The 26,304-nt window shown below is 48.8% G+C and overlaps 1 protein-coding gene across 3 annotated transcripts; it reads right to left on the minus strand.

Annotated features, from left to right (window-relative positions):
* Positions 1 to 882: 882 nt before the first annotated feature.
* Positions 883 to 24,400, minus strand: slc41a1 (solute carrier family 41 member 1). Of its 3 annotated transcripts, none has more exons than XM_086198125.1 (11): positions 24,223 to 24,400; positions 20,562 to 21,701; positions 14,156 to 14,263; positions 6,685 to 6,756; positions 5,280 to 5,424; positions 4,749 to 4,895; positions 3,485 to 3,632; positions 3,278 to 3,357; positions 3,037 to 3,174; positions 2,660 to 2,808; positions 883 to 2,099 (listed from the first exon to the last, which is right to left on the minus strand). In XM_086198125.1, the coding sequence occupies exons 2-11, from the start codon at positions 21,045 to 21,047 to the stop codon at positions 1,914 to 1,916; spliced, it is 1,659 nt and encodes a 552-aa protein (XP_086054251.1). In that variant the 5' UTR covers positions 21,048 to 21,701; positions 24,223 to 24,400; the 3' UTR covers positions 883 to 1,913. The 3 variants fall into 3 exon arrangements, with proteins under 3 accessions (XP_086054251.1, XP_086054259.1, XP_086054268.1); XM_086198133.1 differs by having other exon boundaries at positions 24,141 to 24,400; XM_086198142.1 differs by lacking the exon at positions 24,223 to 24,400 and adding an exon at positions 22,636 to 22,744.
* Positions 24,401 to 26,304: the final 1,904 nt, after the last annotated feature.

The raw sequence follows: 26,304 nt of genomic DNA on the forward strand, positions 1-26,304 counted from the left end.
GGCCAAGCTCGCTTTAAGAACATCCTTCCTCTTTTGGAGGATCAGGACAGGCGATGTCAACCAACCTTGAGTGTCATGTATTAATGGAAATAAATCTGTGAAATCCTTCGGACATCAAACTATCAGCAGTCACCTGATACCAGACTGAGCCAGCGAACCTGTGACATCATCCTTGCTAAGGCAGCAAAATGGGTGCGTAGCAGCATGTTGAACCTCTTGACACTTACAGTAAGCCTGGCTTAGACAACAACGACAGCAACAACAAGAACAAGCCGGCTCCGGTGGAGAGGTGGTCACCTGCAGCGGCCACAGTGAGAACTGCCTTTGTGGGCATAGAGACAAAAGAACCTCCATCACGTTGCACTCGTACGCATCAACTAAACGTTGTCAGTTGATCCTCAAATCCCAGCGAACGTTTGTGGTTTGACTTGGTGTTTGATGAATTTCCCACATGGCTTTGCTGAGACACTGCGTGAATGTGAGTGACAGCACCCAAATTTGAAGAAATGCGTGTTAACGAGGACGGGATGGACGTACAACCTGGAATCAATGTCCTCCAGGCGTAGCGATTACTTTGAGGCCACAAGATAGACCTTGTTCCCTCAGTATAGTTATTTTTGAACAAGTGGCACATTGCACACACTAATAAGTTTAGTTGAGGGAACTAGTTATGCCTCGTGACCTCAAAATAACTAAACTGTGGGAACGAGTTATATCTAAATATATCTACATTTTCTCTCTATGCCCACTGGTCTTTCTCTCGCGCCCCCTCCAGGGCTCGCTAGGTGGCAGATGCTTCTGACGGGGCATCTTTCTCATCTGTAACTGACAGTGAAAAAAGGCCTGTTAACCTCCGGGTGTCCCCCCCCCCCCAAACTCCCCACCAACCAACCGACCAACCACTTTCCACGTACTGTTTCTCATAAACACAGAGGAGTCTGACTCAGGGCCTGCCATCACGCCCACGCACAGCAGATTTAGCCAGAAACAGGAAGTTGTGTGAACTTTGTGGACTTTAGAGGATGTTGGAGGGATAAAGGTTGTTGTGTGAATGAACACACAATCCTGATTAAGAGGAACAGGCTTTAATGAAGTGATTATGAAGACTGGTCAGAGAATCAGAGGTCAAGTCGTTGGTGCGGCGTCCGATCCAGCAATCTGACCTCAGCTCTGATGTCTCCGCTTCTTGTAAAAACGATGGTGATTTTCTGTCCTCGTTCTGAGCCCAATTAAAGCGTGAGCTGGTGAGAGCGGCACCGAAAGAGATTGCTACATTTATGGTCCTGTAATAACCCCCTCCACACACACACACACACACACACGCGCACACACACACAGCAGCTGACAACAGCTACAGCGGCCCTCGACTAGATCCGCTGAGGTTTGCACTATTCCCTCGGTGCGTGACGTAGCACTTGGTGATGAAGCTTTCTAGGCTTGTTTGGGTGTTTTGTTTTTCTTTTTTTTTTGCTATTTTCGTTGTCTAGGTTTCAAGTGTTAACAGCTGATCTTCAAAAACGGGCGGGCGAGCGTCCCCATTGAAAATAATGAGGACTGGCCCGTCACATAGAATAGATATCAAACGCATCATTTACCAACAATAATAATCATTGTCAACAGTATCATAACAAAAGTAGTAGGACTCTGTTATTGAGTAACACAAAGGAGGGGAGGTGAAGTCTGCAGGGCTGGGGCCTTGGTGGGTGGAGCTGTGTTATGGTTCTGGTTCTAAGGTGGAACCCAGGCGGTGTCTGGGTTGCGGGCTGCTGCTGCGGTGCATCGCTCATCCTGGAGATGTCAACTACTGCCCTAAAGAGCGCCGGACCACCACTCATTAGCCCTTTCAATGCAGACGTCCGGTCTCAGATCGCCACTGTCTGTGTGTGCATTTCCGTGTGTGCCAATGCACGCGCTCAGTTGCCGGCGTTCGTGTCTCTGTCCCCGATGAACCAGCGCATGTGGAAGCAGAGAGCGAGGAAGCCGGTTCCCAGCAGGTCGCCCAGGGCCGTCAGGTAGGGGATGGAGAAGTTGTCGGGGTCCATCCCCCGACCCCACATCCAGTGGACCATCCAGTCTGCCAGGTAGAGGAGGATAATCACCTGGGGGGGGGGGGGGGGAGTGATTTAGATGCTGGACAGAGACTGAGGGTTTGCTGAAGGCTGAGACAGAAACAGCGCCATCATATGTTCACATTCAACCATCACTTTAACGCCTGCAGTTTTTCCTTGTTTATTCTCGTCTCTGTAGGCGCCTGAGGAAACGCTTTCATGGGGACGGACGCCGTGCGGAACAACCCTCGACCCCCAGGTGCTGTTGGTGCGGAGACGTTAAAGTGACCAATCAACATGTGACGTCACTGCTTTGACAGATTAAACCATTTAATTCACTCTTCATCAGCTGATGACCACCTTTGTTGCCATGGTTTTGATCATGCTGATGACTCACTTGACTTCTGTATTAATGCTTTGGCTAACACTGCCCCCCCCCCCTCCTTTTGATTGTCTCTAATGTTATCAACTGCTGCTCCACAGAAGTCGCCGCCTGCTGGCCATTACATGGAAGACAATGATTGTCAACAGTTCTTCCTTAACCTACATAAAACAAAAGTACTGTGTGTGTGTGTGTGTGTGTGTGTGTGTGTGCGTGCGTGCATATGTACCTGCAGTAATGCAGCAGCCAGGTAGAAGGTAATGAAGATGGGTGTGAGGGTGGTGTGCCCCCCCCTCAACGAGTTGATGGTGTAGAGGAAGACGAGGTGACCTGGAGCAACCAGGAGGAAGAGCACACGGGCCGATCGAGAGTTCACATCTAGAAGAGAGAGGGAGGGAGAGAGGGAGGGAGGGAGGAGCTACCAGTCAGCTTCAGTAAGATAAGAATGAATTTACTCTGCGTCCGAAAAATGAATCAAGGTTTTGCTTAACCACTTGTGGAGCTTTGATTGGTTAATGGAGGAAAGAGAGAGAGAGAGAGAGAGAGAGAGAGAGAGAGAGAGAGAGAGAGAGAGAGAGAGAGATGAAAGTCCTAAAACTAACTTACTGGAGCCAAAGAAGGAGGAGCAGGGGGTGGGGCATCTCCGGGGGACGGGGTTTGGATGGTCACCCATGGGTATACCATTCATATGCAGGTAGGTGGAGATTCGACTGGCTTGAACTGCCACAAGGTTGCCTCCCACACCTGTCACACACACACACGCACGCACAAACACAAAAAGTAAATAAATACTAGGACAATTAAATAATAAATCTATAATCAACTCGTCATCCTTGTTCCTCCTCACCGTTGATGACCGGCGTGAAGACAGCCATGCCGGCAAAGTTTGGGTTGGTGACAGTTTTGTCCAGGATCAGACCACCGACACTGAGGGACGGACAAGAACTCACATGAAACACCATGGATGTAAGAACCACGTAGGAGTTCAGCTCTGGCGTCTCTGGTCACGCTGATGTTTGCACAGACAGTCCATCGTCTCACGTGAGCCGCATACCTGCTGATGGCCATGGCGATGATGACGGGCTCCCAGCCGGAGTACAGGACTTCTCTGGTAGATGGGATCTTCCTGGCTATCAGCACCCAGAGTGGGCACAGCGCAACGAACACGGCGCACACCAGCGGGTTGGCGTAGTCGTTGAACTCTGCACGGGACGGACAGAAGGTGGACAGAGAAGTGAGCGCGTGAGTCCTTCACGCCTGCTCTCAGCCGCATATAATTAGCAGCAGGAAATACAAGCAGAGTCACAGCGACGTGAACGAGGAAGCTCCACCCACAGCTGGGGTATCTGGGAGTTTCAAACTACAAGCTACATTTCCCATTGCTGTTCTTTAGTGCAGCAACTGATCTAGTAAGGAAGTGGTTGGCAAATACTGGGAAGGTCCTTTTAACAGGAAGCTGAGTGTCAGGATCACCGCTTTGTTGGGCTTCGTGACCGCTAAACGCTCCTCTGGACAGTTGGGGACAGAAACTGCTTTGAACATGTTTGCTCGATGCTCAGGTATGTTGGTGTATTTTGTGTCGGATGTGTAGTTATGGTACTCAGGTGTCCGAGGTTACTGGTTCAGCGTGAGTTCATACGTCCTCCTCGTCACGCCTGCTGCTGTCGCAGGTTTAAGCTGCTGGCAGGTCAGCGAAGCCTCCTGAACAAAACTCTTCCCTCAAAGTCAATCAAACAGTATCTGCAGTTGTCTGGGACAGAAATGAGATGAATTCAGATTTTTGTTTTTTTTTGGGGGGGGGGGTGTTAAATGGTGTAAGCACTGAGATCAATGTCAATATGGAGACACGATCAAAGCTGATGAAGCATGACATTACAGAGTCAAGACAAAGACAGACCACGTTTGTCTATGAGCTGCAGAAACGTCTCACACGAACACAAAGATGGAGGCATTCATCCAAGCTGATACTCAGCCTGGCCTCTAGGAGGCAGTACTACTCAACACAGACTCTGCAGAACTACCCATGTACAGTGGAGCAGTACTGAGTATTAAAGAGAGTGTGTGTGTGTGTGTATATGTGTGGGGGGGGGGGGCAAACCAACACAACCACAGCTACAGCAGCTGGGGAGCTCCTCTCGTCACAATTAATTGAAATTAAATTAAATTAAGGATTAACAGCGCAGCTTCAACCAGACTAAACAAGTAGCTTCATATAATATATATACACATACACATACATACATACATACACACACGCGCGCGCGTGCACACACACACACATTCATTGTGTGTGTGTGTGTGTGTGTGTGTGTGTGTACCTAGTTCCTTGTACAGCCCCGTCGAGATGCCCGCCAGCAGGGACAGTGTGATTAGATCCCCCAGGCTAGCAGCGATGGGCGTGGCCACGTTGTCAGGGTTGATGCCGACTTTCCTTGACGCAATGATCACACCGATCATGATGAGACCTGCGGGGGGGGTTGACGTTGTTAATTACAACCAAAGACTAAAGGCATCATGTGATATTGTGCCCATTCATCTCCTCACAGACTGTGCATGCAGGTTGATCAATGCTAACGTCGCTGAAGGTGGAGAGTCACACAGAATTGCTCTGTTTATGATAACGTGGTGACATCATCATCACCATCATCATCACCGTAGTCTTGTGTGATTAAAGTTTTAGGTGAACTGCTCATGAGATCTGCAGCCATTTTTATTTTTTAAGGAAGAAACTCAACTAGAGACAAATAAATGTCAAGTAGCAACAGGAAGGTGCCTTTTACACAAAACACCCCTCATGGAGTGTGTGTGTGTGTGTGTGTGTGTGTGTGGGGGGGGGGGGGCTGGTGTACCTAGCAGCAGCGAGGCGATGAAGGCTGTAGCCACACTGGAGGCACACAGCAGCACAGCGTGGCCCAGCCTGAAGTGGCCCTCTGGGATCCAGCCGAAGATCACAGCAGCTATGGAGGCCAGGAAACCCACCACCGTGGCCTGGACCTGACAGACACACACACACACACACACACGCACTATTTTGTATCATAAATAGTAGAGATGCTCAGAACTACCAGAGCATCATCAGTATTGTATTGATCCGTTATCAACGTATCAGTATCGTATCGATCAATTATCAGCGTATCAGTATCGTATCGATCTATTATCAACGTATCAGTATCGTATCGATCTATTATCAACGTATCAGTGTCGTATCGATCAATTATCAACGTATCAGTATCGTATCGATCAGTTATCAACGTATCAGTATCGTATCGATCTATTATCAACTTATCAGTATCGTATCGATCTATTATCAACGTATCAGTATCGTATCGATCAATTATCAACGTATCAGTATCGTATCGATCTATTATCAACTTATCAGTATCGTATCGATCTATTATCAACGTATCAGTATCGTATCGATCAATCATCAACGTATCAGTATCGTATCGATCTATTATCAACGTATCAGTATCGTATCGATCTATTATCAACGTATCAGTATCATAGCGATCTATTATCAACGTATCAGTATCGTATCGATCAATTATCAATGTATCAGTATCGTATCGATCTATTATCAACGTATCAGTATCATAAAGCTTCCAATATCTGTCAGTTTTGCTCATCTCTCTTCGTCTTCATTCCTCAGTGATGAAGAAACAACAATAATTGTATGATTTGTTGACTTTGCCAAATGATTTGTAAGTAAAGAAAATGTCCCTTTTTCAATTCACCCTGTTCCGGTATTTTACGGCGTCCAAAACAGTCTGAGTATCCCATCATCTTGTTGTTATACGGACGATGGTGATCAGGAAATATTCATATCATTATTTATATCATTATTCACTGAAATATCAGCAAAGATCCACATTCACAATTAGGATGAGACGCGTGGGCGTGTGGCAGCTTATTGGTGGACTCGGACATTTTCTGGGAGCTGTTACGTGGATCTGGTCTGGCGAGGGTTCAGGGTCTGTGGTATCAGAGTGTGTGACAGTTTACACGGATGTAACCTGCCACCCTGCATGAACACACTCGGCTCTGCTGATCCCACAGTTTCAGCCAGGTGGACGCATTCCTGATACGACAGGGAGAAACTCCAGCACTGCAGCTCCAGGAGCAGAAGCTCCAGAAGGGGCTGACTAACAGAGCTTCTGGGTGATCAGACAATTGAATATCAGTCAACCCAGTGAGACATGCTTGTGTGTGTGTGTGTGTGTGTGTGTGCGTGTGTGTGAGAGGTACTTCATTTACCTGGATGAGAGCCAAGTTCCCCATGATCATGTTCCACATGTCCTTGGCCGTGTCCATCTGACCAATATTTGCCTGGCAGAAAGGAGAGACCAAATGAACACATTGTTTAATGTGTGTGTGTGTGTGTGTGTGTTTTAAGCATTGCCTCTTGGTCTCATCAGAACAATAAGACATCAGTACTCAGGACAAAGATGTTCTGATCTCTGATCCCCCACCCTGTGGCAGACTCCACTTATCTCATCTTCCCTCACACACACACACACACACACACACACACACACACACACACTGAGGCACTGATGGTCTCAAGCGTCAAGTGCTCGTGGCCACAGTGGACTACTGTGTGTCTGCAGCAATGATCCTAATGTCCATCCAGAGTGAGAGCACACTAACAGAGCAGCTCCTCTTCCTCTCTGTGCCCAACATTTCCATAAACAAATGCGGGAAACATACGGACGCATGAAAACACATATGTGTGTGTTTCATCGCAGGATGGGAGCCGTGTGACACGCTGCGCTGATACATGAGCGTAGAGAGAGGTTTTGGGGATTTGAATGTTGAATCCACCACTGCTACGCAGTTACGTCCTCCTGAGTTAAGGGTTATGACAACTTCCCCTCAGCGAGGTGAGCACAGAGGATCAACCTCCAAGATGTCAACTAACCGGCTAACCGGTTCCTCTGTGCTCACTGAGCCTCAGGCTCATTTTGGTTGTCACGCTGACGACCTGTCGTGACATCCGCATCCTCCTCCGACTCGTGTGTCTCTCTCACCAGTGCTCGTCTCAACTGACTGGTTTAAACGGAACCTCAACAGGTCCTAAGCTCAAGTCAACCACAGCTGTTTTTCAGGCTAAAATCCATTCAAAAGCCACATCAACAATTCTAATGAGTCGTAGGACTCGTTGCTGTCTCTCGCTACACGGGACGCACGTGTCGGATTGTTGCGTTTGTCTTCAACAACCATGTGTCCAACCGGGTTCACTACCCTTCCTCCAGGTTGGTCATTTCGTCCCGGCAGCTGAACAGTGAGGATTGTGATTTGATTAAAACAGCAAATTTCAAAGGTCTCGATATCTGTTCTGCTCAGCCTCCCTGGCTGGTGAAACCTCACCAATGAGTAGACGGCGGCGGGGGAGTCACCTCACCAGCGAGAGCCGCTGCGATTTGTCCTGGCGTTCACGCCACGTCGCTCATTCCTCTGCGTGGTGAGTTCATGTGCAGAAGACGGACAAAAAAAAAGAAAAAAAGTCCTCATCTTAAAAACCAAGCCAAAGAAGACTTTGATAGTTTTGTCATGTGGCCACTCGGGGGTGGAGGTCCCTGACCGTCCACTCTGTTGGTATTAAAGCTGCAACTGATTTAATGAGAGAATTAGAGATGACGTCAGGGCGCCGTGGTCGTCTGGGCTGACAGGATCGTTGACAGAGGCACAGCGCGGTTATCTGAACCTGGATCCTGGTCAGCGCCAGTTCAACAGTGCCGCATGTCTCCTGTGACAACATCCATGCCGCCGCCCAGGGGACAAACACACAAGGATCCGCTGATAAGACGGTTTAAGGTGGACAGATAAGAGGAGGCCAAACATCTGTGCGGAGCAGCGAGGGCACCGCCGGCTCACTGGGAACTCGGCGTGCTCGCCCACTCACACTTATCTTGACCTCTGGAGAGTTCACGCAGCCTCCCGAGTGTCAGACTTTTGTGACTCCCTCAACAACCCGTCTACTGCTACACGATGTACGCCGTCGACTAGCCTGACTGTCCAAATACCGCCATTCTTTCAGCTTCTCCAGACTTTGTTCTATGAAGATCCTCAAAAAAAATCACACTCAGGTTTGAATGAGGAATGAGAATAACCAGCGTTCATGATCATGATTAGCTCATACGCTAATACTGCAAAATCACATCACAACTGCACCATCAGTCAAAATTATTGCTTTTTTTTTTTAATCCTGAGACTCTGCAAACTACGGAAGCCCTTTTTTTTTTTTTGCCAGTAAAAGAAAAAGGATTTGTGGTCATGACGAGGAAATATTCCCATTGTAATATAAAATTACGAGAATACATTTCATAAAAGGACAAAAAGCTGAAACCATAAAATAAAATGCTAAAATTATCATGTAAAATGTAGTAAAACCAAATATATAATTCCCATCAAAAATGAGCGTGTTTAGGACTGTGCGTGTTGATGATGGCACTTCAGCTGCTCGTTCATAATCAAACTATTTCCTGTTTCAAAACCGGGATTTGTAATCTCATAATTCTTAAAATGAAATAATGACTCGTCGCTATAACGTTTTTATTCCTAGCATCATTTAAAATTTTTGCAGGTGAAAAGTCGGCTTATAGAGCAGATAAAACGGATGATGTCATACGTGACGCTAAGAGAAATACAGAAGCGTCGCTCAGTGTCACGTGATGACGATGATGCTTCTGCTTTGTGTCTGCATGTGTGTGTGTGTGTGTGTGTGTGCGTGTGTGTGCGTGTGTGAGAGACTGGTCAGTTTCCCAGCTGATGAACAGACGACAACATTTCTTTTCGACGTTCAACGTCACAGCTCAAATCTGTTGTTCCGATTAAAAGAAGTTGATGAAGCGTTGAGACGTCAAAGGCACACGGAAGAAGGTTAAAGAAGGATTTCACTGTCTAATCTTCGCTCGGCCGACTCTTCGGTAACGTGCGAACAGTTGTGCTGCAGGTGCTGCCAAATTCCAGTAATCCACAAAATATCGCCGTCCAGACATGCATTTGGTGAAGAACTTGAGTCGTTCGCTGCGGTTAAGAGAGAACTGAGAACATCTTCATTCATATACGTCACATATAAACAGCTCAGCCGAGTCTTCAAGGACCACGGAAAAGGTCATGTGAATGGAGAAGTCCAGCAGCCAGCCAGTACTGGGGATTACATTATTTTCTTCAGTAATAAGCGCATTAGGAAAGTTACAGTGGTCTTAATCTTCTCATAATTAGCGGCGGCGTGGAAAGAAACGTGGTCCCGCTGGGGCCAGCCAGCGGTGAGCTAACGCTAATGTCTCAGGACAGGCTCCGGACTCTGGCCTAGTTTGTGGTGATGGATGTGAGAATCCTGCTGATCTGAAAGCTGCACACGTCAACCAGGCTTCTGCAAAAAATAATCCCGTCTGTTAATAAGTCTGAGAGCATAATCAGTTCCCTCCAAACACTGAAATCGTTTCACTACCGCGTGTGTATCAACTGATTTTTCCAGACAGTAACAGCTTCTGACAGTTGAATCAATGACACACCGGTGAAACATTGTTGAATCAAGTTCCCAATCTGACATTAATTCACCTAAATCTCAGCCCCTGGAGCTGTGACGGAAACACAACATCGGAAACTTGATTAAAACACAGTTGAAAGTTAACAGAAGAACGCCAGTAATGTCTCACCGTGCAGGTAAACAGGTGAAGGGAGCATTACCAGTCCTGCCTCATGTGCTGCCACAGCTTTGGGCTTTTATTGTGAAAGGCCAGCTGGAATTGGGACATTTGACAGCTACAGGAGGCTTTATTGTGCTGTGATAACGCGGAGGATTTCAACTGTCATGTCAGCGGTCGTGAGTACCTGCCGATACGGGTACTAATACACAGTCTATGTCTCGCTACAAGAGCTAAGCAGTTAATAGTACGTTTGTATTCTCGCTCTTCGCCGGCCATTTTAAAAACACGTGACGTGACGCGACGCAAATACTCCTCTTTACTCTCTATGTCCGTGAGGACAGACATACATGCAACCTGACTGACCTACGTCGTCATGGCATGTTGCTCAGTGTTTGCTTGAACGTTTTGCACGATGTTTGTATATACTTATATAGACAGTACTTATATATACAGTACTTATACTGTATATACTTATAAATACTTCTGATATCTGATCCTGTCTCATGTGCCAGGACCTGACCGATACCGACACCAGGTATTATTATTATTGCTGAAGCTACTTGTTCATTTGGCTGTGAGTGTCATGTGACATCAGCATCATCGTGTGTTTGTGGTTATAATTAATCCACTACACAGTTCGATGTAGTTAGAGAGGTTGGGAAAAGGCACCAGGTGGCGCTCAAGTACCATTTACTGCCCAGCTGGACAAGAACCCTTTGTGAATTCTTTCCTTTTCTCATTTTATGTTTTAGTTTATAAATTCGGACCAAATCTCAACTCAACCCTGTGGTGGTGGCGGACAGGCGTCACCCCGGTCCACTACACTCTCCTCCAGCAGGTGCAAAGGTGTTGTAACCACTTCAGGTTAGCTGAAGGCTAACATGAAGGTAGCTAGCTTGGTGCACATGAAGCAATGAATGATGTCATTGAACTGGCAGTAAAGTCACCAGATGTAAACATGTTGTAAACTGTGACATTTAGAAAATAAGCAAATAAATGAGTTCTTCTGTGTGCGCCAGGTAAGATCTCACCTGTCAGCCGTTAACAGCAAACTGGCCATTAAAGCCTCCAGGGGAGCTTCTTCTCTCTAACTAGAAATGTCGTCTTATCAGCCGCCACAGAGAGATTTAGAGCCGTTTGGCCTCACTGACCTGCCATCAATGCACCATCCCATTATTTCCTGTTTGAGTCTGCAGGGAGCGCACACCCCCTAATGACGGCAAGCTGAGGAAAATACAACAATTTATTGTGAATTTCTCTGGCGGTCAACAAAAAAGTGTACGTGGAAACGTAGGGTTAGGGATTACAGGAAATCAATGCATTTTTTTAAGTTAGTACGCTAAAAGGCGTGACGTCAGAGCACCTGCACACGTCACTGTTGGAAACTACAGAGTCGTAGTTCAGAGCTACAAATACGACAAACTGCAGCGGAACGCGTGAATACATGAGAACACGTGTGTTCACTTGTTGCAGGACGTCTCCATGTTGCCTCCAAGAGTTGAGCCACTGCTAGCGATGCTAATCAGCTGTGGAAAGAATGTGAGGATTGGTGTGCTCAGTACTGCAGTACTGGGCTAATACTAATATGGTTTCATAAATGTAGTGTGACCCACAAAGGTCACTGACCTCTCAGGTTATACAATAAACAATGGAAGTGACTGGCGGCAGCAGCAAGAGCTCAGTGGCGCAGGTCTTAGCTGTAAGTTTAGCAACACGTCGAGTTTAGCCTGTTGACACCCCAGACTTTGTGAACACTGACATCGCAGCTAAAGCTAAAGTAGCTAGCTGTGCCACAACGTAGGAGCCGTCACTGGGTTACCCCTCACAGGACCGACTTGGCCTGGGCGCTGACTGCTACTCTCCTGACTCTGACAACCAACACCTGCAGAAGCAGATTAGGAAGCTGCTTGTGACACCTGACATTCACTCACGGGGCCCCTCATCCTGTGCTACTCTATGTTTGACGTGTGTGAGAGAAGAACCAGAGGTCAAACTAGCTAACGATAGAAGCGGTAACTCTGCGTTCTCGCAACATCAACGAGGTCCAGTACGAACCAGCGGAGACTGACTTCCATAGGATTCGATCGTAAACAGGATCCACGAGTCCGCCACGTCACCACACAATGCAATCTGTTCTGTCAATGCTACATTTAATCGCATGAAGGAATTCTGATTGCTAGATCCAAGAGAGGGTGACACGTTGAGTGGACCGGCGAGACAACGAGCAGCAGGATAAAACACCGGCTCACTGACGAGGACCGAGAAACTGATAAGAAAACTGATTACGAGGAACGCAAGAATGTAAAAAGTCAAGGCAAGAGGGAAGAGATTTAGAAATAAAACAGGCTGTCTGACAATGACAGGCTGGGACGAACACAGAACAGCAGAATACAACACCAGAAACAAGGAAGCAGAAAAGAAACAGGGACAGCACAAAGAATAAGACGACTGGGACGGAAAAGAAAGAGGAAGCGTAGCCGTTGAAGCCGTATGAAGAGAATGTGAATATTTGGATTCACCAAACAAGCACAATCATGGCTAGCACTGTATTTGTGGGAATTAACCCATCATGACGCCAAAAACGGCGAGGAAACTATTTATATGAACAATCACCTGCTGATCCGCACTGGTGACATGTTTCTATGTCAACACTGTTGTGTAACAGAGCAGCATGGCCACTTCTTATTATCTGTTGATGTATCTATATGACGCTTCCTCCCAAACATTCTGGGAATGAAGTTAAAAATGGCGACGTCTCACTGTCCTCGCTCAGAGAGCCGCAGAGCGAGCAGCATCAGGGTTGGCCTGCTCCCACCACCTGGCGTCTCGGCCCGTATTCTAAAACCAGACCTTCACTACAGCGTACACAGACAGATGTGATGTCGTTGGTAACCATGGTGATGAGTCCGGAACCGCACAGTTCCCTTTCAACTTGCAGCGATCAAAGCAGCGGCACAACGAGACGGAGTGAGAAGAGTCGAGTCTGGCTGGAGCGCCGGAGGCAGCAGGACGTGGACGCACACGCCTGCGGCTCGTCGGAACAACTGGAGAAGCCATCCATCGCCACACCGCTTATCCCGTCGAGGGTTAAGGGGGGCAGTGGAGCCTAAGCACCTTGACCAGGGTTCACACAGGCACCTACAGGCCATTTCCAGTCTCCAGTTAACATGGAGACATTGGAGAACCCGGAGAACCCACCTGGACACAGGAGAACATGCCCCTGCACACAGAGAGTCCCCAGCTGGCCATCGGATTCGAACCCCCCACTACGAGTGAGATGTGTCTTCCAACCTGATCCACACATTCAGGGTCCCTGGTGCTCACAGGCCAGACTCAGACACGGACTGACGACCTTTGAGGTGTGTGAGGCTCACGCCTGGTCACGAGTCCATGATGATCCTCACCCTTTAGAAAACAGAAACCTGCACCTCAGTCAGCTCAGGCCGCTCCACCTACCTGAGCAGGTAAAAAAGCCTGGACGGGTTGAAATGTTCAGAAAACAAGGAGGGCGGGGAGGAATGTCGCTATCAGTTGGCCTGTTTGGTAATGTGACCTCTGACCCCATGAAAAACCTTTGATGTGTCTGAGTCTTAGTGTTGCCTGGAGACAGGATTGGGCAACTCATACGAGCAATGACGACCCAGGAGACCCAGGAAGTTACACCAAGACATCATGGCGGGTCACACAGAGACAACCATCAGGAGTAGTTTGGTCAGGGAGGTACTTCTGATCCTGAACCTCTGATCCTGTACCTCTGATCCTGGACTTCTGATCCTGTACCTCTGATCCTGTACCTCTGATTCCTGGACTTCTGATCCTGTACCTCTGATCCTGGACTTCTGATCCTGGACCTCTGATCCTGGACTTCTGATCCTGTACCTCTGATCCTGAACTTCTGATCCTGTACTTCTGATCCTGTACCTCTGATCCTGAACTTCTGATCCTGTACCTCTGAGCCTGTACCTCTGATTCCTGTACCTCTGATCCTGTACCTCTGATCATGAACTTCTGATCCTGTACTTCTGATCCTGTACTTCAAGCCTGTGAGGATGGGTAATAAAGGTCAGACTCACCGCTGTGGAGAGCCTGGAGGCCAGCGTCATCTCCAGGTTGCCTTTGAGCCCCAGCAGCGCTGGAACCAGGATGAAGACCTCTGAGACCTCCGTGAACACCGTCCAGTGCTGAAACCACAAACGCAACATTAGCAACACAACATCCCAACATCCCAACGCACCACAAATCTTACCATCCCTCACATAGAGACCATCACTGGATTTATCAAGATCAGAATCTTGTACTGACCGTAGGATTAAAGCGGCTGTTTGACGCACTGCAGCTTGCTAGCATGACGAGAGATGTCCTCCGAACACCTCGTGTTCAATGCAAGTGTTTACCACTAGGGGGAGCAATGCACTCAATGTGAAGAACAACCTGAGGATGTGAGGATGCTATGATGTCAGGTTGAGGTTTGCTACATTTCCAAGCAGTAACATAACCACGTTCTGTAAGTGGCCAGATCATCCAAATCGAGGCTGACTGGCGTCGCCCAGGGGGTCTCATTGCTCCTGGGGTCTTCAGTCATTTACCACCACCTCTGATTGTCTTGATAATGTCTTCATCGATGATATCATTCCGTTTGGAAGATAATTTTACAGAAATATCATATTTTTTGCTTCAACTTTAGTTTGGAGATGTTCAGTGCTGCCAGCTTTTGGTGTTTTGTAGCTGAAGAAACTCTCCTGTTGACTTTAAGCAGCCAGCGCAGAATAAACAGCAAAGATGATCGGCTTGCAACTTCAGCGTCCCTTTGATATCACGCTGACTTTCTCCTCCGAACGTCTATTTCTGCATGGTGAAATCTGAGTTGCTGACATAAAACTCCTGTGAGCTTGAATTGCCGCTTTCATGTACCAGAAGCTAATCTGAAATGCTCAGTACAGGTTAGCACACGTACATGTTTGTGGAGGAAGCTAAGAAGAGGAAAAGCTGTTACCAACCACGTACACAACTGCACGCGGTCCAGGTCAAAGGTCACGGTAATGAGATCGATCATAAGCATGTAACAGTAGAACTAAATGTCCTAGGGTTGGTTTCCCTGTGGGAAAATGTTCCAAGCAACACTTCCCATATAGGAATTTGCTTGCAATCCATGACATCAATGTCTGGTACGACTGCCCATCATGCAGCCCCTCCCCTGCATGACTGCTGTTTACCCCCAGCCCGGCACTTCAGCTACTCTTCTGGAGTCACAACAAATCCATAACGATGCCAAACTTTTGTAATCTTAATCATTTCTTTAAGCTGATGATGATCCTTTGGCAAAGCGAAGCTGCAGTGGTACCGACAGCCTGTTAGGTTCACTCACAGCCTGCTAGCTCACTTCTACCATGCTAATGTTAGCTTGTTTTACTAGCAGTGTCCATGGCACCGCAGTTTTTCATCTTATGACGATGAACGGAAGAAGTTTTGCAAACACATAGGAGATCACGCAAAGCAACATATCTGCATAGTTCGGGTTTCTTAAAGCAGTGTGAGCGCTGCGTTTACACCCAGGTACAGCACGCTGCTCTGGCCTGCCACAGTTGGAAGAAGCGGCTTGAGCACGATAGCTGCACACACCCGACCACGTACACAGCTAGCAGGCACTCCAGCACATGGAGAGAGAAAGTCCAAATATATGGAGTTGTAATGCAATGAGAGCACGGGAACACTATTTTTCTGTTGGAGCGTGTGAGCGCAGGCTGGTGGTGGAGGGAACACAATCGAGCTTCAGCACCGTACAGAGCAACCTCCCGTGTGGTGGGCGCTACGCAGAGGATCGACAGCAACGCTCAGCATATGCACAAGGACACGTGCTCCGTTACGTGTCTTGTTTTTAGTGGAAGGCATTTAGGAAAAATGTACACTTGCTGATATTAGACCTGACCCTCAATAACCTCCTCTGTGGCTGCTGGCCAGAGGCGGGTTCCCTGTGTGTGGCCGGGCTTGTGGCTGTGGTACAGTGCCTCTATCTAGGGGGCCTCCATCAGACTTCATGCAGTGAAGGGGGTTGGTGGTCCGCTGTGGCCGGAGAGAAAAGCTTTTGCTGAGGTTGATGCCATCGATTTATCTCCAGTGAAAGTGCTTATCTTTGGGGCTGGGCCCGCAGGCCCCCAGCATTTACAGTCCAGTCTGCCCAGAGCTGAATCAATATTCACCGAGGCTGACACAGAACACAAGGAAGGGAAGGGGGGAGGATAGATGAGGGGAGGAAAACAGAGGAGTAGCTGACGTTAAAGCTACATACAAACACTGCTGGTCTGCATTTCTCTCACTAGCAAGCTGTTGAACTGTGCTGCCCCCACTGCGCATCCAGATGTACATCCAGATAAGGGGGTGTCGTCTACAGTTCCGTTCTTTTGTAGGAGTAGGTGTGGCGCTGAACACTCCAGTGTGGGTTAAACCACTTCTGTCTAAACCCCTTGCTGTCGTCAGGCCAAGCAGAGCTCCTTTCAAACAGCCAGTCCCTTAGCTTGGCTCGCTGCCTTCTGCCAAACCAGCAGCCTTGTGAGCACCTCTATGAGCACTCCTCTCCTCTTTCACAGCCGCATGTTTTAAACTTACCCTCTCTCTCCCTCTACTTCTGTCTCACTATCTCCCTCTTGGCCTCCCCTGTGGTGATATATGTTGTTGTCTCCATGGAACACTGGCTCTCAGCCAAACAAGCCCTCTCTCCTCACGGCCACCTCCTCTGTTCTAGGAACTTGACTGGACAACCCCAGTACCTCTGTGTACAGACCTATAGGAGTTCTGGTATGCAAGGCCCACGAGGGTCAGGTTGCCCAGTTGAGTAACATGTCCCATTTTATTTGTGATCACTGTACTTGCTGTACTGAGTCGACTCGGCAGCTGGACCTCCTGCTATGCGATGTCAAAGAAACTTCGGCAGCGTCACAGTGACCTCATTAGGTGGTGTCTTTTTCACTTTGCTGTGGTTGAAGCAAGGATGGTAACATTCGGGTGCAACCTCCTGGGCAAGCGTACGCCCACAGGGTAAACTCATCAAAGCTGCCCGTCATCAGCGATGATCTTTTTTGCCAAACAAGTTAACCAGCGTCCCCAGAGAACCGCGGACTAAAATGAAGGATGATCAAAAAACGGTCAAATCCTCAAGCTGAGACGGCGCCACGTGTCTTTCCTCGTTTGTGCGGAGAGTTGCTGTTTGCAACAGCTTTGAGCGCCACGAAGCTAAGAAACTTCAGCTGTCCTTCTTCTCTAACACAGAAGCAAACCTAAAAGAAATTCAGTGAGGGAGTGTTTTAAACAAAAGGCGGAATGCAGGAATCTTTAACTAACTGGCTGAAGTTTCCTCGCTCCCCCAAATATATGCAAACAGTGTGATTAAAGTCCTGAGTCATAAAAACGGCTGATACGTGCTTTGTTGTCATCCAGCAATCAGATGGAGGTGAAAATATCTTACGAGAGGGAGTGCAAATAAGCAGCGCTCCAAAGATTCCAGGGGATCTTGGACATAGTGAAAGATTAGCCAGGACTCAGGACCACACAAAAGCACTCTAACCCGCTAAGCCTTTCAATCTCCATCATTCAGATCCAACCAAGTCCCGGACGTTTGCAGGTATTAATAGCTGCAAACTGACACGCTGTTAATGATTATCAGGGCATCCCTGAGACAAACAGTCGCTTGAGACAAAAGGAAACATTTAAATAAATAGGGCCGACATTGGGATCGTAAATGTCTAATGAACAAAATTATGGTTGGACGCGAGAAAGAAGATTCTGTAATCTGAGCTGTTGTTTCTCAGGGGTTAGACCAAGAGGAAGTAGTTGGACCAAAATGGTGTCTGGGCAGAGAGGCTGGACTGGAGTTCTGACTGGTTAGTGGTTCCAGCCATGTGCAGATGTTTGTTTTTGAGGCTAAAGCTGCGTCCCACTTCTTTGCTTTATTTTGGTGTCTCCAACCCTAGACAGACAGTTAGACTCTGAGGTGCACGCACACACACAGGCACACACACACACACACACACACACACACACACACACACACACACAGGTGGCAAGGAAAATAAACTGTGCTCAAGGTTTTTGCATTCTTGGTTTGTGGGTTTACTGCGGAGGAGAAGGAAGAGAGGGTGAAGGTGTCCTGTTCCTGATAACAAATCACCTGTCTGACCTCTGACACTTTCAATCCAAAGAAAACTAGCACTACATGACATTTACGGACCATGTATAACCTTTAGTCCGCTCGCCCTCAGACTGGAGTCTCTGGCTTTGGAGGCGACAGAGTGACGGTTTAAGGCCGTTCGGCTGCCAAGTCACTAAGCAGAAGTATGCAGACATCTCACTCCTCCATACCAGCCTGGACAGTCCTTTCTGGGCCAACCTCAAGTGGGAATGAGGCCAGAAGGTTTGTGTGTGTGTGTGTGTGTGTGTGTGTGTGAGAAAGTTAAAGGGACCAACATTAAAGAGGTCACATTACAAAGAAGCCCTATAGCGGCTGCAGCCTAGCGAGGTCTGATCAAACCAGAGTCAGAGAGGCTGAGAGGCTGAGAGAGAGTTATACAATTACCTTCCTGCAAGGACAGGGGGATTAGCTGAGTTAGCATTTCCCAGTGTCATGGAGTGGGAATTAGGCAGCAAGACAACCTGCTAGATGCTCACGAGAACACTTGTTTAGACTGTCCAGCACTTCAAGTATTCAAAGGTTATCAAACCAGAGGGGAAAAGATGAGGCTCTTTACATTTGCTCTCCTCTTTTTTCTCCACCTCTTAAGCAATGGTGCACCGAGTGTTTTGGAAATTAGAGAATGGCAGCATGGTGCCTAGCCGGAGGCAGCATGAAAAATGTTTGACCTCAAACCTCTACATTCCTGGTTTAGTGGGGATACCTAACCACACGTAACAGAGGCTTGGACAACACACTGCATTTTGCTTTCACTTTGAATCGAGTTTAACTCGCTGTCATTTCAGGTGCTAACAGAACAAACACGTTCTGTCCTCCCCCCTGCCTCTTCCCCTCCACTCAGTGCTGAGGTCCCGGGGTCCACCATGTTGGCATCAGTGTGCCAGTACACAGTGTGCCCGGCTGGTCCGCTTGAAGCCTGACACCCCTACAGCTTCATCTGCATCCCAAGCTGATTTCAAACAACTGTATGACCTGGGAGCTTGACTCTTCCCTGCGACTCGACAGCATAGAGCAACACGAGGGCTAGCAAATGTTCCCAGGGAAGGACAAAGACAGCAGCGGGAGAAGAAGGCAGGGGAGTAATTACAAGTTAAGATGTATGCTTTTTTTAGAAGAGTGGACCAAGCAGCTCCATGTTGGACGACGGTAAACAACATCTCTCCCGGTGTCCACCAGAATCACAGAGGTCAGAGAATCCACTGCACTCTTAAAAGAGTCACGACGATTTTCTGGCTGCACTTGACAACAACACATGATGGTTAACATGATTGAGACTTGAGTTCTCACAAACAGAGTCTGACTGAACATTCGCTACTGTGGAAATGCTTCAGGTAGTTGTTATTGCTTTGCTCAGTGTGAACTGTCAGCAAAAGGGGGGAGCTGGGTTTGCCTCCCTCAACCCAGCGACGACAGAACCTCCAGCAGCAGATATGTCTGCCTGACCTACCCGTCTTTAAGAAGCAGCGACGTCACCAACGATCAGATTCTCACAGATGGACAGAAACATTTTCCTCTGCAAAGTTTCTGCACATGGAAACCAAACTGAAAGACTGAGGCCTTCCTGTCTGTCACGCGCCGGTCACCTCACTTTGCTTCTATCTTACATCAGATTTCAAATCGAAGGGTGGGCATTAAGTCATGACGGAACAAAGCCGGTCCTGGTGGCAGGAAATGAAGATGGAAACAATAAATGCAGACACCCCGTCCACCCAACCTCACGAACATGCAATCAGATATCCTGACAGCACAATGACAGTCACATTCCAAGGCATACACACTTCGCCTGGCCGGTTTATTTGAATGCTCCGGTGGCAAGCCCCTCCCACTGTGTGACTCAGTACACGTGGGCTGCCTGGGACAGCGGCTCGGCTCACAAACACAACTGTTAGACAGAAGGTCAACTTTACTGGGGGAGAGGAACTATACACTCAAAATGGAAACACAAGACAAGTGTGTTCTCACAAAGGTTCCCCCGTTGGATCCTCCATGAAACGGACCACCTGTGGTTTTACAACACTGACAACTGCAAAAATGGTCAAGATAAGAAATGACTGATTTCTGAAATTTCAGAGCTGTCAAATCCACATAAAGACTTCTTATTAATTCCGTTTGTTTGCTGACTTGAACCGACTGTTGTCGTACTGTCAGAGGCGCTTCTCCTTAACATTACCAAGATTAATGTTCGTCCCCCGGCCTTCGCCCCAAACCAACCATTTTCAGTCGGACCTCACTCTCTTCAGTTAAAGGTATTTATGCTCGTGTTCTTGCTACGTAAAGAATAAGTTGGGACTGCTCACCTGGACAATGTCTAGCACCATTCCTGCTGCCACCGTCCCAAACCCGGCCAGCAGGAAGGGGAAGACCACCTGCAGGCCAATAGAGAAGGAGGTCTCCTTGAGGGGCGCCGGCGGTTCGGGGCTCTGGTCGTGGCTGGTGTCGTCACTCTCGTTGCTCTGGCTCGTGTTCTCCAGGAGAGCGTCCTCCTCTCGCTGACCTTTGGCGTTGGCCCGGCAGTCCATCACCACAACGATCTCCAGCCTCTCCTCATCCTGCCCGGTCTCACCGGCCCTCTCCTGGAAAGACGCGACCTCGGTGAGCTCAAACTCGCCTCCAGTCCCTGGGCTCACTTCCTCAGGGGCTTTGGTGAGGATGACTGGGTGGACAGAGCAGTTGGAGTTGAGGAAGGCCGGGGTGAGCGGGCCTCCCTCCTTCTTCGTCTCAATGGCCCCGGAGGACATGCTGATGTCGGGGAGTTTGTCTTGTTCTTTCGACCAAAGTACCATGCGGAAGCCTTTGGAAGACAGCGGGCTTGACAAGAAAAGTCAGGTTGCCTTGGCCTCACAGCCTTGAGGACGTCCGAATCGAGTGGACCACCTGATCTGGTTCTTAACCTGGTCAGTCCAAATTTATCCCATTAAAGAGGCTTGGGGGGAGTGGTGGTCACTATCAAAGACCGCTGGAAAACTGCTCTGTTGTTAAAAAGCTGCGGCGAGGCACATGCAGCCGCGTGTCTGCAGAGCCCGTGTTCCTGTCGGTGTTTCGGGAGCAGAACCAGTATGTTCTCCATTCACTGCAAGGTGCTCAGGGTAGGCCGGCAAAAGAAAGAAGAGAGCATACTCTTTCAAACGGAGGAGGAGCGGAGACGATTGGTGGGGAGACACAGTCAGAACTCCCTGTCGGTCAGCGTAAACTCCTGAGATTCCACCTCTTTACAGCTCGGGGAATAAATCAGCGTGCAGATCGCAGCGCGGGCTGCTCATGCTCTCAGTCCACTGGTCACGGCAGACTGGTCGGCGCACCGGGCTGGAAACGTCTCACCTTACACCACGTGGCCGTTGGGAGGTTTTTTTTCACAGGAGATATTTTAAGATCTGCAGTAGTGCGGATTGAATTACCAGCTGCTGAAAAGAATCTCTGCAGGTCCAGCGCAGCGTCACCTGGGAAGAGAACAAACCATCAGTTGTCAGCTCCTGTCCGTTCCACATCCTCCAGCTGCAGGTGGAGTTCCCAAAAACTGAGGCTCGTCGGGCATTGCTGATGCTAACTCTGATGCTAACTCTGATGCTAACTCACAAACTAATGTGATGAGGGAACGTGGAACACAGATTACAGCCTGAGCTGCAGCTGCACACGCTGGAAAAACATGTCGTGATTACTTTTTTCATCCATCCCTCCATTTTCTATACCACTTATCCGTTAAGGGTTGTGGGGGGTGGAGCCTATCCCCGCTGACATTGGACGAGAGGCGGGGTTCACCCTGGACGGGTCACCAGTCCATCACAGGGCCATCAGGAGTTCAGTATCTTGCTCAAGGACACTTGGACATGGTCACCAGGGGAAGTGGGGATCGAACCAGCGACCCTTCCGTTGCTAGACTCTACCTCTGAGACGCCATTACTGTGGTCAGTATTGTGATAAAATAAATAATCTACTCGCCCGTCCATCAAGACAAACCTGCACAAACTACTTATACACACTTTTGACATGTATTTGTAGATCACCTTTTCAAAATAACAATGTTTTACTTAATCACATGAATAGTAATAAAAAAAATCTGCAACACTTGTGCAGAACTCATCAAAATAACAACCGCATTTGTTTTTTGTTCTTCATATGTAATTCCACAGGCCAGTAAAGTGGTTTGATGGAGCAGCACTCGGAGGAGCAGGGAAACACTCTGAGCCATCATCGTCTTACTCAGAATGGGAGACATTTTACTTCCCAATCGGGAAAACTAAAAATTCAAAGTAAGCAATCACAGAAAATTACTTTTTCAAGGAGACTCAAGCATTTTTTAGCACCATAATAACATAAAAGCATGCAAACATGGATGATAGAAATTGAAAAATATAATTTAATATCGCAGCTCACTGATATTGAGAGACAAATATGAACAGTGAGTTTCATCCAGCGCCAAATTTCCTCTAAATATTCTCTCAGCCTGCGGCGGAGCGGCAGCAGCAGCAGCGTCCGTCCTCTGGAAACGCCATTGTCACGTCTCCTCAATGCAAAGACAACACTTCCTGTTGAGCCTTTCAAAATAAACGACCTTCTAAAGTGCAGCGCCACTCCACAAATATTAAAACTCTACAAATAAAAAAAAAAGCTGAGCAGAGAGACTGAAGCCCCCCCCCCCCCCCCCCATGACACAGCACGTAACCACGTGTTCCCAATCTCAGCGTCCATCAGGCTGGAGTCTACAGACCAGTTCAGATTAGTCACAGATGCCAACCCTGATCTCAGGTGGATCAGAGGAGCCGAACTCCTCCTCTCCTCCAAATGAATGCAAACACTGAGCAGAGGGAAACGTGAGTCACCGCCGTGGAAACAGTCTCCATGTTTGTTACTAATTATTTTTGTTGTAGGGGGACGACTTGTTTTCCAGTGATGACCTGGACTTTTGTCTGGTCATATTAAGAGAAGGTTTCTTGAGTTAATGAATCGTACATCCGGTCAGGGATCAGGAAACCCGCCCTGATCCCTCCCCAGTGCTCCCAGCCAGGCTGCCACCTTGATGCCACAAAGTCCCACTGATTATGATGACCCTCTGAAGCTGTCAGTGTGAGGGATGACATTTGGTGAGAGCAGCTCAGCCCTTCCTCCACACTGGACCGAGCAGAAAAAAGCTTCCATTAATCTCTTAAGTTAGAACAGCTGGAAAATGGAGTCCAGCTTGAAACTCACTGATTAGTGACATCACGAATCAGATGCATTGTTTAATGATCCAGATATTTGAAATGACTTGGTTTTACATGTGCAGCACTCAGACGTTCACAGGGAGACTTCTGTCATTGTGGCGAGTGAAACTTTTTGGTTGCGATCTTGAAATGAAGACATTTCTGACGCTAACGATCATGGCCGTGCTGGGCTTCCGTACCTGGACGCTGGCGGGTCAGCCAGGTTCAAACGCCACCTCTGATCAGGAGGAACTCTGGCGGGACACCTGACCGCGAGCTCACTTCAGAGCGACACGCTTTTATTTTGAAGGCCGACCGACTGGGTTCGAGTCCCGCGGCTGCTGACTTGACGCAAATTTGCCCCGCACGCATGTTGCGACATCCACTCGGATTTTGTCTTTCCCCGCTGAAACAATCCTCTGTTTAGTAGTCAGGACCAACACCGCCCGAACCCAACATGGCAAAGGCGTAAATTAGTGTCCCCCCGCTCAGGGCTGAATAGACGAGCCTCCTATTCTGCTGCTGCCCGCCTCACCGCGGCGGAGGAGCGGAGCGGAGCGGGGCTCTCCGTCCCTCCGCCGTGTCGTCCCCGCCGGGCTTCTCTGGGGAAAATGAGCGACAACACATCATAATTCGCCCGCTACAAACCCAGCGAGCCGCTCGCGGCTGCCGGGACTGCTCTCACATTCCGGCACTCACCGAGTCGCAGTCGGTCGCTCGGTTATGAAATGACTGTTCGTGTCTCCGGCAGGTGGTCGGTTAGCGGCTCCGAGGCTGTTACCTTAGAGTTCCGGATCGCTCCTCCACCTCCTGGTAACGCGCTCAGGCTGAGGCGTGGACGCCGGTGCGCACGCCTTATGTAGCCACGGTACCGGCTCCGGCTCCGCACTCCCCGCAGGTTAATGGTTACACCGTCTAAGCTAAAGCCCCGCGTCACTCCGCGTCCGTCCTCTGGCCCCGCCGCCCGGCTGCTTGTGCGCATCTATAATACACCGGTGCGGGGGGCCAGGAAGCCACAAGGCGGGCCCTCCCTCCACAGCCTACGAGACAGACCCCCCCCCCCCCCCACACACACACACACCCTCCTCTCCATCACATCACGGCCAGCAGCAGCACCCCCTCGTGCGTGTGGAAACGTGTGCCCGTGCGGTGCCAGTCTCCTCCACAAGCGTGATAATTTACCAGCAGAGAACTGAGACAAGTTTGAGTCTCTCTCTCGCTCTCTCTCTCTCTCACACACACACACACACACACACACACACACACACACACACGTTAGTCACACATACACACTCATAGCTGAAGACAAGCTGCACTTACATAAGTCAGAGTTGATGTTCCACCTTGTAGAGTTCAGGAGGTGAGAGGCGATGGTTACTGTTCCTGTTGTTATGTAATTATCCCACAGTGACACCGCGTTACTTCATGATCTCAATAAAGCCAAGGTCGTCATCTCCTGACCTGAGATGATGAAAGGTCGTCACGTCATGACTCGTGACGACTCGTCTGAAAACATGTCACTCGCTCCGTAAATAAAAGAGAAACACTCGGCTGGGTGAAGCCGAGGCCTCGGATCTTAAAATACAAGCCATGCTGACCTCAAAACACAATTCAGTTGTAGAGGTTTTTGTTTGGTGGTTGTTTTTAAAGATCTTGCTGATGAACTCAGCAGAGCAGCTGGAGGCCTGGGGGGGGGGGGGGGGGCTCTGAGACGAACAGGAACATCAGACAGAACTTCTTCTTTGATATGGTGTGTGGTCGCAGATTTTTATTTATGAATGACACTTTTGCATTGTTTTTTTCCTCATAGATGGAAGAGTGTGTGTGTGTGTGTGTGTGTGTGTGTGTGTGTGTGTGTGTGTGTGTGTGTGTGTGTCATCTAGCCGATGAAGTGCTGCCTCCTCGCGTGTCTCCAGGACAGCAGCAGCTTTAACAACGTCCCCGGAGGACCTGCAGCCTCGTTGTGCTGTTGCTATCCCGCCGCTCAGCAGCAACAACCGGCCCACCACACCACCACCACCACACCACCACCACCACACCACCCTGGCGGAGTGGCGAGCGTAAACATCCAGTACATGAAAAGGGAACGAGGATGGCACGAATGTCCTCAGCCAGGGAACTTCTATGACCAGTCACTGTTGGCAAGATGACATCGTCACTCCTCGATTTAACTCAACATGGCGGCGGGACGTAGCGAGGGGTGTAGCATGACCACAGAACAAAAGATGAGCATCTACAAAGCCACAGACCTGATTTCACAAATTTAGCAGAAAAACCCAGTGAATCAGAGACGAGGGAGTGCCTAGTACTACATCATTATATCTTACAAGTACTATAATTACATGGTACAAGTATTTGCTGCAGGGCTGCACGGTGGTGCAGTGGTCAGCACTGTGGCCCCCCAGCAAGAAGGTTCTGGGTTCGAGTCCTGGCTTGGGCACGGGATCTTTCTGGGTGAGTCTCCATGTTCTCCCTGTTCCTGTGTGGGTTCTCTCTGGTACTCCAGCTTCCTCCACAGTCCAAAGACATCAATTTGGGGACGAGGCTGATTGATACTCTAAATTGACCGTAGGTATGAATGTGAGTGTGAATGGTTGTTCATCTCTGTATGTTGGCCCTGCAATGGACTGGTGACCTGTCCAGGGTGAACCCCGCCTCTCGCCCGTTGATGCTGGGATAGGCTCCACCCCCCAGCGACCCTGACTAGTAAGGAATAAGTGGTAGACGATGGATGGAAGTATTTGCTGCTCGAAATCCCACTAAAACTCTCATGAAGCAGCTTCCAGCTCACAATCTGAATTCCTTAAGCAGTTGGTGAGGTACCCAACGTGGAGCCAGGAGTACTTGGATCTTTTCCTTAAAT

The sequence above is a fragment of the Aulostomus chinensis genome, chromosome 3, assembly GCF_037954235.1.
Source record: "Aulostomus chinensis isolate RoL2024-O1b breed Wild chromosome 3, RoL_Achi_v1.0, whole genome shotgun sequence".
Taxonomy (NCBI): Eukaryota; Metazoa; Chordata; class Actinopteri; order Syngnathiformes; family Aulostomidae; genus Aulostomus; species Aulostomus chinensis.

Bases quoted from the DNA above. Each gene is read 5' to 3' on its own strand.
- slc41a1 (XM_086198125.1), bottom strand. From the start codon at position 21,047: ATGGTACTTTGGTCGAAAGAACAAGACAAACTCCCCGACATCAGCATG. The intron at 4,896-5,279 runs GTACACCAGCCC...CCCCCCCCGCAG, and splicing joins CATCGCCTCGCTGCTGCTAG to GTCTCATCATGATCGGTGTG. The intron at 2,809-3,036 runs GTAAGTTAGTTT...TCTCTCTTCTAG, and splicing joins CTCCTCCTTCTTTGGCTCCA to ATGTGAACTCTCGATCGGCC.